General features: G+C 53.9%; 1 protein-coding gene and 1 long non-coding RNA gene across 2 annotated transcripts; one reads left to right on the top strand and one right to left on the bottom strand.

Annotated features, from left to right (window-relative positions):
• The first annotated feature begins 5,672 nt into the window (after nt 1-5,672).
• Nucleotides 5,673-12,599, top strand: SOX7 (SRY-box transcription factor 7). The gene is made up of 2 exons (XM_004046634.5): nt 5,673-6,149; nt 9,702-12,599. The coding sequence occupies exons 1-2, from the start codon at nt 5,912-5,914 to the stop codon at nt 10,631-10,633; spliced, it is 1,170 nt and encodes a 389-aa protein (XP_004046682.3). The 5' UTR covers nt 5,673-5,911; the 3' UTR covers nt 10,634-12,599.
• LOC134759061 (uncharacterized) lies at nt 8,855-10,437 on the bottom strand. The gene is made up of 2 exons (XR_010134919.1): nt 10,364-10,437; nt 8,855-9,108 (listed from the first exon to the last, which is right to left on the bottom strand). It is a non-coding gene; the product is annotated as an uncharacterized lncRNA (long non-coding RNA).
• Nucleotides 12,600-14,403: the final 1,804 nt, after the last annotated feature.

Consider the following 14,403-nt stretch of genomic DNA (forward strand, 5'->3'; position numbering starts at 1 on the left):
TCATAATCTAAACAAATACGAAGTATCTTCAACTTCTCACACTGGAATTGTTGGCTGATGACAGAATTCTCTGTCATGACATCTCTATCTAGGCTGTCTCATCATTAGCCTGATCCTATTTACCCAGAAGTCAGACGTGTGTACAGATGTCCTAAGAAAAAGCTTATTTTCCATGTTGTATTATTATGGGTTGTTTCTAATCAGTTTCACTTCTTCATCTTAGACATTTGGAAAAGAAGAGGCAATAGGATAAAAAGAAATAAATATCCCCTTAAACCAACTGCTAATTTATCTTGTAGTTTGTTAACTTTTCTATTGAAATTTGTCTGAAAGTCTAGCTTCTGACCCATTAAATAAAGATCATTTCTATGCAGTAATCTGACACACCTGCCCTCTTAAAGGAAAGCTGATAATTGTTCAGAGTGGAGTGGAAGAAAGTTAGTGTAGAAAAAGGGCGTTCTTGGCTTGGGACTCACGTCCCTCAGTGCTAGGGAGAAGCAAACACAAATCACAGACTGAGCATTAGATTATCTCGGTGCTATCCAAGTGGACAAAATGTAACAAGTCCTTCATCTCTCGGGGCCTCACTGAGGCTCCGGAGCCTGTGAGTTAACCAGTGAAGTGACTTGCTAAAATGTGCACAGACAGTAGTGGCAGGTTGGACTGGCCTTGTGGCTTCTGGTTCCAAGTCAGTGTTCTTCCCACCACGGAAGTTTTAGGTATTATCCACTGGAAACATGATTCATCAGAGACAAGTGGTGGGTTGGGGTGCTCACAAGCGTGTGTGTACAGGGGGGCCTCTGTAGTAACCAGGAATGCCTGACCCGGGAAAACTGTACCTTAGTGATTTAAGCAACTACAAAAAGGTTTTGATGTTATAAGGGGTCTACACTACCCACATTCAGGAGCATTCTAGTCTTAAAACAATATTCCTTGTTCCCTAGGTTCATATGGAAAAGCTACTGGACCTCAGATTCTGTGAAACTGACCTAATATCCTTGTGTTCTGCCTGCTTCAGTCAGCGCAGTGAAAATGCAGGTGTACATCTTAAATACCTGCTCGGTTGGTGTGTGTGTGTGTGTGTGTGTGTGTGTGTGACAGAGTTTTGCTCTTGTTGCCCAGGCTGGAGTGCAGTGACACGATCTTGGCTCACTGAAACCTCCGCCTCCCGGGTTCAAGCAGTTCTCCTCCCTAGCCTCCTGAGTAGCTGGGATTACATGCGCGCGCCACCACACCTGGCTAATTTTTGTATTTTTATTAGAGACGGGGTTTTACCGTGTTGGCCAGGCTGGTCTGGGACTCCTGACCTCAGGTGATCCGACCGCCTCGGCCTCCCAAAGTGCTGGGATTACAGGCGTGAGCCACCGTGCCCGGCCAATCCGTGCTGTTTTAATCACAGACAGTTATTCTGAATTAGGACCTTGATGGGTTTCTCTTCGATGACTATGGAGAGATTTCCGTGGGTTGAACAAGGAACTCCACTACAGCGTCTTGTAGAAAAGCCGAGTTGCAGATTCCTGGACCCCGCATGGCGCGGGGGGCGGGGCTGGCAGGCCTGGCCGGGTCTCCCCTCTCTCCAGCCCGCACCTCGGCTGTGGCCAGCAGGGTTTGGCCCCTTGCTTTTCACGTTACCTTGTTCAGGACACGCCTTAAACTGAAGGCACCCTGTGGATGAGGAAAGGTGCAGTGGAACTTCCAGAGACCAGGCTAGAGGGGGCGCAAAGCCAGGAGGCGTCGCAGCGGCTGGTTAGAAGCACATCCCTCGAGCTGGGGCACTACCGGGGCGCACAGGAACCTGGTAGTCCAGGCGTGAGGTCAGGAGCCTTGCGCTGGGGTCTGTGCTCTGGCATTTGTAGCCGCACCCTCACCCGCCTTGTATGGGAAATGGCTCAGTCCTAAAACTCTGGGCCTTCTGCTTCGAGGGTTGTGTGGAGGTGGGGATGAGCCAGTGAATGGGAACCTGCTTTGCAAAGACTGCCAATCAAGTACAGACAAATCAGCGTGATCAAAGATGGTGATGATAATGACTTCAACCTCTAGCCTGGTGTGAGGAACTAAAAGCAACCACAGAACACTTGCACCCAACGCCTGCGGGCGCTGCCGCGGGCCTCCGGAGCATGCGCGGTGGCCCCGCCCAAGGCAGGCCGTGGGCCCGGGACACGCCTGGTCCGGCTCAGAGCTCCGGGTTCGCGGCGGGTTCGGAGCAGGTGCCAGGGGTACCGTGGCGGGATTCCCCTCTCCCTCCCCCTCCTTCTCCCCCTCCCTCTCCCTTTCTCCCCAGGGCAGCTGAAATTCCTCCGTTTGGAATAGAATAAGAACAGCTCCTGGAGAGGAAAGTTGTGGAGGCCCGACTTTTTTTTTTTTTTTTTTTTTTTTTTTGGTTTTCGCCCACTCACGATTTCATATTTCACAACTCAGAAAAGTCTACGAGGAGCTTTTACAAACACTGTGTCAGCCACCTTGTATTACCCCATTTTACCGGTGAAGAAACTGAGGCCGAGATTAGTTAAGTCAGTTATCAAAATACAAGTGAATTGCAGGAAATTGGAATTGGGGATTTCTGGCTTCGGGCCCTGTGTCCTTGGAAACCAGTGTTCACAGAACTACCGAGCTAAACGGACAGAGAAGGGGGTCGGGGAGAAAGGAGGGAGGGAGGGAAGGAAAAGAAAAGAAAGAAGAAGGAAGAAAGAAAACATCTTTTAAGAGTGCAGTTCAGGTAACTCACGCGGGAGGAGTGAGCTCTGGTGGTGCCGCCAGGCCGGCTGCGTGGAGCACGCGCGGTGTCCAGTGTGCCCCGCGTCACCACACCCGGCCCTGCCTCTCCGCCTGCCTCTGCTTGGCGGCCCCTGCAGGAACCCCCAACCGGTCCTGCTGCGGGTCAGAGCCCCGCAAGATCCGGCCCGGTAGCCCTGGGCCTCGACCTTTCTCCTCCAGGTCTTCCAGGGTCCGCGCCGTGATGATTCGCCGCACCTAGCCTCCACCCAAGAGCCGCTGGACCCACCGCTGGCCGCGGCCCCTAACCCAGCGCTGGCGACAGCAAGTGTCGGGATGCCAGGGCTGGCGCCCTCCCCCTCTAGCTCAGCCCTCCGAACTCCAGGCTTTGGGGTCGCGTAGGGTCGGCGCGGAGCTCTAGAAGGACTGAAGCTCGGCAGTGACCAGAGAATCGGCGAGGTTATGGAGACCCCGCGTCCCTTGGCGTCGCCTGCACCAGGGCGCGCTCGCGTACAGTTGCCAAGGTGCATAAATGCGTCGACGCAAGGGAATGAAGGAATGGAGCGAGCGAGCCCGGCTACCGCGGTGCTGACAATTTCGAAGCCCCGGGCGGCGCCCGCGTCATCGCTGGGAAGGTTAATGTTCACCTCCTGGACAGCCCAGGCTTGCAAGCTCGCTGCAGAGGAAAAGCAAGAAACTAAACAAGTGCAGACAATAATCACAACACGTATTCTCTGGCCCCGTCCCCGTTGTTTTCTCTGTTGTTACCATCGGTGTCTGGGATCTAACTTGACCATTCCGTCTTCCCTGGGGAGGGCGCATCTTCCTAACCTGGTGCCCGGGCGCGGCCCCACGGCTTTCGCGCTCTGCTCTGGGGCCATGCAGGGAGGGCGCTACGGGCTGCGGCCGGGAGTGGGGACGCCCGTCGTCGAGAAGGGGGCGCTGTCCTCTCGTGGCCTCCGACCCTGCAGAGCACTGCCACCGCCCTGGAGCTCAGTAGGGTCAGAAAGTGTCGGGGACGAGCTCTTCCCGGGATCCTCCGCCGCAGCTCAATCCCCCCGTGGGACCCTCTTTATCCCCTTTCTCAAATAGCTCCCTTCTCCTGGCCGGGCGCGGCCCTGGATCCCACGAGGCGCACTCTGGCCTAGGGGTTTTGCTGGAGGCATATGCGGGAAAGGGGTTGGCCACTGGAAGTGGCCTGGGCTTTGCAGGGTTGGGAAGTCCGCCTAGATGGAGGACGCACTCTCTTCAAACGGCCCCAGCTGGGTGCCCCGCCGCTCCGCCTCTGGTTCCAGGATGCTGCCCCAGCGGTGGGCACCCTGTTCTCTGCCCGCGCTGCGCAGCGCGCGCCCCGCCCCACACCCTTAGATTCCCGGCCCACCAGTGCAGCGGTTGGGGCGCACCGGCCTAGGGTGCTGCTACTGAATCCTGGCTGGAAAAGAGGGGCAAACCCAGCCATCTCTTTTGTGCGGAAAGCTAATTCTCGGATGAAAATTGTCCCCGGCTCTAGAGGTAAAAATTAGGACGTGAACACAGAGACGCTGCAGTTCGCCTTACGCTTGCCGGGTCTTAGCTGTGGGGCCCGTTGCATGTTGCATGCAAGGCATCGGTCGCTGCGCGCGGGGACATTGAAATCCGGACTCAGGCTCACGGGCTTCATGCCTAGAGTTATATTAACATCAAGCATCACAGGCAGGGTTGGAGCTTTCTCTGCATTTATCTCACCGAATCTTCACAACTGCCCTGGAAAGTCAGTTTTATCATCGTCCCGTGTTAGGATTAGGAAAGGAGATCCAGAGAGATGTGACTTGTCCAGAGTCGCGCGTTCAGTCACCTGAACACTAAGGTTCTGACTGCGGACCCCACGGCACCCCCCCACCCCCACAACGCTGCCTCCTTCCAGGATCACCTCTGTGGAGCCCCGCACATGGGTGGCGCTCAGTAAATTTTAAATTCCAGGATCTAGTCAAACCTGCCGGCTTTCATTCAGTAGGTGTCTGAGCTATGTTTGCTCACTCATTCTGCAGGCCTTGAGCGCCTACTGTGTGCCGGCGCTTATATGAGAGCGCGGGAACAGCGCTCCTCACAGCGCAGCCTCACAGGGGGCCTGGTGACAGGGGAGCTGCGATGAGCGCGGCCGAGAGACGGCCGTGAGCTCCCAGCTTGCAGTCCCCAGGCTGCACGTGGGCCCGGCACGCACGGTCGGTCTACACCAGGGTGTGCAGATGAGGGAAAGTGGGGGAGTTCGCAGATCGCAGCGCAGCCAGGGGGGACGCGAGAGGGCGGGAGCGACTCCACTCGGAGAAGCGGGACTGCCAATCGGAGGAAGAAAGAAAAAATATAAGGAGAAAATTCAGGGTGAGAAGAGCCAGAAGTGAGGGAGCTGGAGGCCTGGACCCGGAGACTGGGTGCGGGTGGAGTGAGAGGAGAAATCAATCAGGTGGCTGAGAACCAGAACGACGGCCTCGCCCTCCTGAGAGCCAGGGGCGGCGGGGGCGTCGAGGGGTCTTGGGTGAGCACTGCACAGAACCCGAGGCGGGATGCGGCCCCCAGCCCCGGCTCCGGCCGGCCTCTGTGGCGGCCCAAGTTGACTGGGGCTGCGGTGGCCGAAGCCCGGTCATTTTCGAAAGGAATGGCAGTCGGAGTGTTAAGAACGGCTGCTCTGAGGGGTTCATGGTCAATGTCTCTCACACCCAGGCGGGCTCGGCGAAACCTGGTTGGGTTGGATTTTTCCGAGGCTACACGCGCAGGGAGGGAGGTGGAGTCTGGCCGGGGCAGGCAGGGGCTGGAGCGGGCCTCCAGCGCCTGCCTTGCGGCTCTGCGGCCCTGCGGGTCCAGGGCAGGGGGCGGGAGGCGGCCCGGGGCAGCCGGGCGCAGATCCCCGGGCAGGCCCTGGCGGCGGAGGGGCGGGCCGGGGGCAGGCGCCGGGAGGAGGCCCTCCCTCACTCCCTCCCTCCGTCCTCCTCCCTGCAGGTCGGAGCGGGGACCCGGCGGCGGCCCGGGACGCAGGGAGGGGACCCGCGCCGACACCGAGGGAGGGGCCGCGCCGCCTTGGAGAGTCATTGGAGGACGCGGCCGCCCGAAGCTGATAAATCAGGGGCCAGGTCGCGGCTGCGGGCCAAGTTGGACGCCCCGACCCGTGCGAGGGCCAGGTCCGCGCCTGCCCCGCCAGGCGAAGCGAGGCGACCCGCGTGCGGCCATGGCTTCGCTGCTGGGAGCCTACCCTTGGCCCGAGGGTCTCGAGTGCCCGGCCTTGGACGCCGAGCTGTCGGATGGACAATCGCCGCCGGCCGCCCCCCGGCCCCCGGGGGACAAGGGCTCCGAGAGCCGTATCCGGCGGCCCATGAACGCCTTCATGGTTTGGGCCAAGGACGAGAGGAAACGGCTGGCGGTGCAGAACCCGGACCTGCACAACGCCGAGCTCAGCAAGATGCTGGGTGAGTGAGCGCGCGGCCGAGCGGGCTGGGGGCCGGGGGCTGGCGGCGGGCGGCTGGCGGCCCGGCAGGGCGGGTGCGAGCGCGGAGCCTGGGGAAGACCCGGCACGCGGGACGAGGGCCCTCTTCGTGCCCGCGTGGCTGGCCATCTGCGCGAGCGTGGGTGCTCGCGGTGCCCAGGATTCAGAGCGGGGGCACTTGGCGCGGTCCAAAGTGAAACCGCGCGGCGGGCAGGGAGGCTCCTTTGCTGGGACAGGAGCGGAGGTCGGCGCCCCAGGGGGCGGGGAGACGGGGCAGCGGCCAGGCCAGGACGCCTGGCGACAGGGACCGGCGTGCATGGACAGGGCAGGGACGGAAACGTTGAGGCTGGGTGGAACAGGCGTTTACTAGGAATACCGAAGCGGGAAAAGCCAGCATTCCCTGGACCTTACAATTGGGCCATCTCAGAGGAAGGCTGTCACAGATGAAATTATAATTAACGAATATTCCCGAAGAGAGACCCTGAGGAACGAATCCTTGCTTTAACTAAACAATTAAGGGGAAAACAAAAGAAAAAGCTTACCCAAATAGACTCGATTCGTTCATCTATTGCTCAGTCTCGAAGGTGTAGATAACTTGATTCGGATGCTTGGGCTGTCCTGGAACCCGGTCTCTTCCTGAGCTGTCCCCGCAGGGACTGGGGACACGGACCCACCAGGTCCAAGAGGTCCAGAGTGAGGCTGTTAGGACACACCCGAACAACCGGAGTTCCTATGGGGGTTTCTTTTTTCTCCGGTGTCGAGCTGAGTACTTTTCAACCCTGCCTAACCCCTGACTTCTTTGCCTTTCGACGCGGTTTTTATTCGTTTTAATCGGGGGAAAAACTTTCAAAGCACTTGGTGCACGCAGCGGGAGACAGGCCCTGTAAGAAGGGACGCGTGGGCACCCGAGGCCGGCTCTACCCTTCCCAAACCCCACCCGGTCCGGAACAGAGCCCTTCCTTTTTTCGTCGGAGTTCAGAGCTCAGGGCTCTTTCCCGAGGCGGAACTTTGGGGATAGGACTGACGCCCCTGTTTCTGCTGGCTAAAGCCGCAGGCCGCAGAGGGGGTCCCAGGCCGAGCCGTCCTGCGGTTTAGCTGCTGTGCAAAGCAGTTGATGGAGTGCTGGTTGCAAAGGGCCCAGCCTGGTGGCCGGCTGCACCAACTCGCCTTAGTGGTCTGGGGCCTTCTGGGGCCTTTTTCCTCAACAAAAATAGTAACGTTTATATTTTACACAGTGTTGGCATAAAGACAAATGTATTAATATGTACAATAATAAAACATTTTATTTAACCTGTAAGTTTATATTTTTCTTCAGATTTTAAAAGAAATGAAAATATGTTTGTTGTGGATCCCCAAACGTTTTTTTCCACGGACCGTGGGCACTGTGCCTGTTGACCCTGCCAACAGGGGGAAGCAAGCCCCTGCTGTGACCGTGACAGAGGAGGAATTCTGTGCAGGCCTGGGCCAGGGAATGGGGAGGAGAGAGGGGTGAGGAGCATGGCTCTGCAGAGTTGGGGAAGCCTGCTCCCAGGAAAGGGGCAGGGACAGGGACACAGGAGACAGATGCTTCCTGCGAGTTGGTCCCGGTCGGGGCCTGCACTTCAGCTTCGGGAGGTTACAGTTCATTCTGCAGAAAAGACACGGATTCCTTCCTGCTGAGCCATGCAGCTCCTGGCACTGGGTGAGGGAAACCGCAACACTGGTGCTTTTCACAGTATGGACTTTGTGCACCTGTTAGTAGGGGGCAGCAGGATGATCCCCTCCACCTGTGTGACATTTCCTTCTCGGCTCTTTCCTTTCTGACCTGAGAGGAAGAGGCTGGATATGAGAGTCTCAACTTTTTCCACTATAAACCTTCCAGACGTTAACATTAAAAGTGTGACCTAGTCACACTGGTATTTAAAACATATTATGAATGAGAAAGTGCATAAAGAGAAGTAGACATTTGGTAGCATTTTTAAATGAACACGTATTTTATTAATTGTATAACATCCAGGTACATTTAAAAGCTACGGCCACATTTTATACTGAGACCACAGACAGAGTATGGGGTGCACCTGGATCTTGGGCCACTTGCAAAAGCTTTGTAGCCTCAGCCACAGGCTGGGAACTGATGACCAGCTCTGAATCTGCAGCTCCTAACACTTTCAAGTCGCCCTTTTAAGTGACAGCTAATGATGTTAATTGAAAGCTCCATGGAATTTCTATAAATTTTCTCCCAAGTGGTACAATGCCCTTAATCATTGCCCTCCCCTGGCTCTGAGCCCCTGGACCAAAGGAGCCAGTCGACGGAGGCACTGAGGGCTGCTGTGTGCATGGCTCTGCACCTGGCCCTGTGCAGAATGTGCTGAGTGGAACACAGGGCCCTTTCCTTAGGCCTTAACCTGTAGGCTAGCGGGTCTCAAACTTCAGGACACATTAGCATCATGGGAGAACATGTTAAAGTTGTAGAATCCTGAGCCCACCTTAGGAGGTAGCAAAGCAACCCAAGGGGTCCAGAAGCCCCCCACCCCTAGAAAACACTGCAGAAGGGTGTGCAGTGCACACTGTTAGATGAGGGGAGATGCTCCGGGGACTTGAAAAGCAACAGACAAGCAAGCAATGGTGAATAGAAGATCAAGCGCAGCCAGCATATTAGCACCAGTGGGTTGCAAGCATGGAATAATTTTTAAAGAGAGAGTTTGGAGCTGGAGAGTGTCACAATATCTTTATTTTATACTGAAGAAAATAGAGACTCTGGAAAGGGCAGGGAATGGCTTCTTCATGGAGATCTGTGGCTAAGCAGGTGCCCTGGCACCGTCAAGGGTTCCCAAAAGATGGCTGGCTGGAAGTGACGGTTTGCATGTATATGTGTGTGCATGCATGTGTCTGGGTGTGCATATACGTGTTGCAAGCAGATGCTAGCATTCTGGCCTCGGTCATCCAGCAGGGTCCTATTCAACCTTCAGAGGTAAGGAATAGGTATTTGTTAACCTAAGTGAGAATCTCTAATTTACTGACATCTGTGAAAGTATTGACTGAGCCTGGGTTCCCTCCCAGAAAGGGCTGTGAGATTTATGCCATAGGTAAATATGATAGTATCTCTTTAGCCTGCACTAATCAATGAAGGCAGAGATTTTCATGAGAATACACAAATGTTTAGAATGGACCCTGGAAGGGTAAAAAGAGCCCCAATCAATATCGTGATCATTAGATATTTTCTTCCTGTAGCTGACATATGGTCAGGTGGGCTTTTCACTGGGGACCCCGCGTGGTAGCGTGGGCATGCTCTGGCGGCTTTTATATGAGAGGTGATGCTTTCTGTGTGCACCGTGCACGATCTGGCTTTGTGGATGCAAGCAGAGGGGTTGATTTCGCTTCACTGTGCCTGCAGGATCTGGGCTGGGAAGAGGGTGCAAGAGATGCCCGTGTCCTCTGTGGCTGAGAGGGGGAAGGGAGGTGTGTGTGCATGTGCACGTGTATGTGCACGCGTGTGCATGTGCGATGCCTGCGGGGCACAACACTGAGCATGGCCTCCTCTGCCTTGTGTGAGCAGGAAAGTCGTGGAAGGCGCTGACGCTGTCCCAGAAGAGGCCGTACGTGGACGAGGCGGAGCGGCTGCGCCTGCAGCACATGCAGGACTACCCCAACTACAAGTACCGGCCGCGCAGGAAGAAGCAGGCCAAGCGACTGTGCAAGCGCGTGGACCCGGGCTTCCTCCTGAGCTCCCTCTCCCGGGACCAGAACGCCCTGCCGGAGAAGAGAAGCGGCAGCCGGGGGGCGCTGGGGGAGAAGGAGGACAGGGGTGAGTACTCCCCCGGCACTGCCCTGCCCAGCCTCCGGGGCTGCTACCACGAGGGGCCGGCTGGTGGAGGCGGCGGCGGCGGCACCCCAAGCAGTGTGGACACGTACCCGTACGGGCTGCCCACACCTCCTGAAATGTCTCCCCTGGACGTGCTGGAGCCGGAGCAGACCTTCTTCTCCTCCCCCTGCCAGGAGGAGCATGGCCATCCCCGCCGCATCCCCCACCTGCCAGGGCACCCGTACTCACCGGAGTACGCCCCAAGCCCTCTCCACTGTAGCCACCCCCTGGGCTCCCTGGCCCTTGGCCAGTCCCCCGGCGTCTCCATGATGTCCCCTGTACCCGGCTGTCCCCCATCTCCTGCCTATTACTCCCCGGCCACCTACCACCCACTCCACTCCAACCTCCAAGCCCACCTGGGCCAGCTCTCCCCGCCTCCTGAGCACCCTGGCTTCGACGCCCTGGATCAATTGAGCCAGGTGGAACTCCTGGGGGACATGGATCGCAATGAATTCGACCAGTATTTGAACACTCCTGGCCACCCAGACTCCGCCACAGGGGCCATGGCCCTCAGTGGGCATGTTCCGGTCTCCCAGGTGACACCAACGGGTCCCACAGAGACCAGCCTCATCTCCGTCCTGGCTGATGCCACGGCCACGTACTACAATAGCTACAGTGTGTCATAGAGCTGAAGGCGCCCCGTCCGGTCAGCCCTCGCGCCCCCTCCTTCCTGTGCCTTGAGTGGCGGAAGAGCCGTCCAGCCACACCAGCTTTCCTCCCACCGCTCAGGGCAGGGAGGTCTGAACTGCGGCCCCAGAGCCTTTGGCCTAAGCTGGACTCTGCTTATCCGAGTGCCGCCTCTATCCCCTTCCCCACGTTCCAGCCCCTGCAGCCCGCATTTTAAGTATATTCCTTCAATTGAGTTTTCCTCCAGCCCCTGAGGGTTGCTGTCTCCCAGTAGAATGTTCACTGACCTCTTTTCTTTGTAGCCATCATCGAAACTAATGGGGGACAGACTTGATAGCCAAGGTCCCTTCTGGTCCAGTTTTCTGATTTAGGGTTCTCTCAAGATTAATAAAGGAAGATGGGGAAATTTGACTCATTAATGAGCTCGCTAACCTACGATCCGGTGATAATTTTGTGTGCACAGCCCAAGGACCACGAGGCTTTCTGCACTTTCTGCACTCCCTTCCAAAGTGACCACAAAATTCCAAAGGGACTCATACAATTTGAGAAAATACAGTCAACCTGATTTGAGAAATTAACCAGTATGGCTAGCTATATCACAGAAAATGGGATTGAGTTAAAACTATTTATTTTAAATATACATTTTAAAGCAGTTCTTTTTTTAGTTAATTTGTTTATTATACACACACTTCAAGAGAATATGCACAGTCTAGGCCAGGCACGGTGGCTCACGCCTGTAATCCCAGCACTTTGGTAGGCCGAGGCATGTGGATCACCTGAGGTCAGGAGTTTGAGACCAGCCTAGACAACATGGTGAAACCCTGTCTCTATGAAAAATACAAAATTAGCTGGGAGTGGTGGTGCATGCCTGTAATCCCAGCTGCTTGGGAGGCTGAGGCAAGAGAATGTCTTGAACCTGGGAGGTGGAGGTTGCAGTGAGCCGAGATTGCACCATTGCACTCCAGCCTGCGCAACAAGAGTGAAACTCCATTTCAAGGAAAAAAAAAAAAAAAAAAGAATATGCACAGTCTGAATGTATACCAGGAGTGTGAGAGACACATGCCCACTTCATGCAACTCCTAAATTCAAAGTCTAAATCAGATATTTTTATTAACAATGACAACTTGTTGCCAACTCCCTGTTTCTAATGACCAAAGAGCCAGGGTACCTAAAAGGACTTTGCAACCAAGCAAAGTCACTGTCTTCAAATCTGCATACACACTTTCCCCTCTGTAGATTCAAAAGGTGCTTCCTTCCCGGCGTCTCCAGCTTCCTTACTCTCTTTTCTGGGATTTCTTTTTCTCTTCTTTCTGCTCTTCCTCCACTGCTGAACTGGTCCCTAACTGAAACAGCCCCTGACTTAGCCCAAGCATGCTTCCTTTAGCTGCTGTGAGAATTTGTCTTCCTCACCAGCCAGGTCCTCAGGCAAAGTCCTCAGCCAGTGCTTTAGAGCAACTTCCCGCAAATCAGAAACTCACTGTGATTCCAAAAATGTTTCTGAGCCCTGGACCCCTGCCCCCAAAATATTTTCATCTTTCCCCCAAATCTCCTTTGAAGGAGCATGCATAACAGTGTGCTGAAAGACAGTTGTTGGTTTTTTGATTTTAGCATATTATTTCCTGTATGAAATATGTTTTATATAATCTCCTATTATTTTTATCTTATGTTTTGTATTGTTGATAAATCCTTTTTGTCCTAAGATGTCCTATTGTAAAATCACTTATAAGATATGATTACTCTTTATGCTATTACTTTATATGCCATTTGGTAATAAATAGTAAATTGTTGATGATGTGATTGACTGATGCGCAGTCCAGAGCATGTATGAATAATCTTATAAAACAGTATCACAAACATTAAGCTAAACTGTTTCGTTTTTTTGAAAGAACAACTCATACTTTGGAACAGTTGTCAATATTAATTTGTTGAAAATATTTAATTTAAATAAACATTTTTGTACCATGACTGTTCTATCTTTTGAAATATAGTTTTGCAAAAAGAAAAGGTTTCCAGGCAAGACATAAATGTTACATCGAGTGCTACTTGTGGTATTGATCAAAATGTTTTCTACATCGACTTTTTTATTTTAAAAAGTTGTTATCTGGTAGGGATGGTTTATTTTATTTTATGAGTTATGCTAAAGAGATAAATCCAAATTTTATGCATTGGAACCTGCTGTTTTTATTGACAATAAAAGAAAATGTCAACTCATGACCTACATGTAGAACGATTTTCTCCTTATGATGACTTTACACTCGTAAAGTGGAATGAGCTGACTATGAGGCTGTCTGAAGAATGAAAGTAAGTTTTTTCTACTTGTTTGCTTACTTAAAACTGTCACAGCTTTTTTTTTTTTTTTTTTTTTTTTTTTTTTTGTATTTTTAGTAGAGACGGGGTTTCGCCATGTTGGCCAGCCTGGTCTCGAACTCCTGACCTCAGGTAATCCACCCGCCTCGGCCTCCCAAAGTGCTGGGATTATAGGCGTGAGTGTGGTGGCAGGTGCCTGTAATCTCAGCTACTTGGGAGGCTGAGGCAGGAGAATTGCTTGAACCCAGGAGGTGGAGATTGCAGTGAGCTGAGATGGCACCACAGCACTCCAGCCTGGGCGATGGAGTGAGACTCTGTCAAAAAAAAAAAAACTGTCACATTTTTTTTCTTCTTTTTGAAATAATCTCGAAACACACCTGTGTTTATGGATGTGCTGTGGAAATATGTCACAGGCTCTCAGAACTCACTGGGGCATTGTGGAGAAGGCAGGAGAGCACACAGAGTAGTAATGAAAGGATGCAAATCTGGTGAGGGTTAGGAGCAACATCCCAGCCAAAAAGCACTGGAAGAAACTGAGGATGACTCAGTCCCTGTGCAGGTCACCTCTGTCTGGCTTTTGTCCATGGGGAAGCAGTTGTAACTTGCTGGAGTTAAGGGCAGCTGTGTGTTTTCCCAGGCCCTCTGGGCCAAGGAGTGGGTCTTGGGAGAGCCCAAATGGGCATGCGTGTTCCCTTCAGTTCTGATCCTAATCTATAGTCATTACTTTAATAGCACCTTATAGGTGTGCAGAGCTTTACGGAAAGTTTTATGGGCTGTTTCTCATCCACAGCCCCAGGTGGGGCCCGTCATCCACCCACCACGTTGTGCAGCAGGGGACACAGAGGCCCAGGGTGGGCGTTGGCGAAGGGTGGCTGGCTCGTGTGCCATGTTACCTGTGTTTTAGCATCGTCAGATGTGTGTTGGCAGCATTCGTCGGTCTCACTGCTGGAGTTGGTGCTGCCTGATTTTCCCCACTTTACTATGGCATGGAGTCATATGAGGTCCAGTTCATACCCATCATGGCCCAGGGAAAGAAAGAAAGAGGAGAGGCTGTCATAGGCCAGAGTGAGATGATGCTGAAGACCTTGCTATCCAGGCCGGTGGCTGCGGCTACGGCCCGTGCATCTGCAGTGTCACGGGCTACCTGGAGCTCCTGTCTACCAGTGCCTGCCTGGCACATCAGCCCGCCACTGCCTCATGGGCATTTTTCATTCCAGGACACACTGTGGGGGTATGGTTTCTGTCTCTGGGAGGGCAGGAAGCAGGCTGACAACCAGGCCACTCTTCCACTGTGCTCAGCTATGGGTGAGACAGTCGTGCCCAGGAGCCAGGGGCATCTTTGAGTTTTAGTTGCCCATTCTGGCACATCGCTGCCTCTGGTGCAAAGAACATGTCTTGCTTTAGCCAGTGGGAATCAATGGCAATGTACAGTTAGAAGTTCCTTTTCTGAATCCTATGTGCT

Source organism: Gorilla gorilla, chromosome 7, assembly GCF_029281585.2.
Source record: "Gorilla gorilla gorilla isolate KB3781 chromosome 7, NHGRI_mGorGor1-v2.1_pri, whole genome shotgun sequence".
Lineage (NCBI taxonomy): Eukaryota > Metazoa > Chordata > Mammalia > Primates > Hominidae > Gorilla > Gorilla gorilla.

What these genes read in the sequence shown, in the direction of transcription:
- SOX7 (XM_004046634.5), top strand. Translation starts at nt 5,912, where the DNA reads ATGGCTTCGCTGCTGGGAGCCTACCCTTGGCCCGAGGGTCTCGAGTGC. An exon ending in CGAGCTCAGCAAGATGCTGG is followed by an intron (nt 6,150 to 9,701) that starts GTGAGTGAGCGC and finishes TTGTGTGAGCAG; the next exon opens with GAAAGTCGTGGAAGGCGCTG.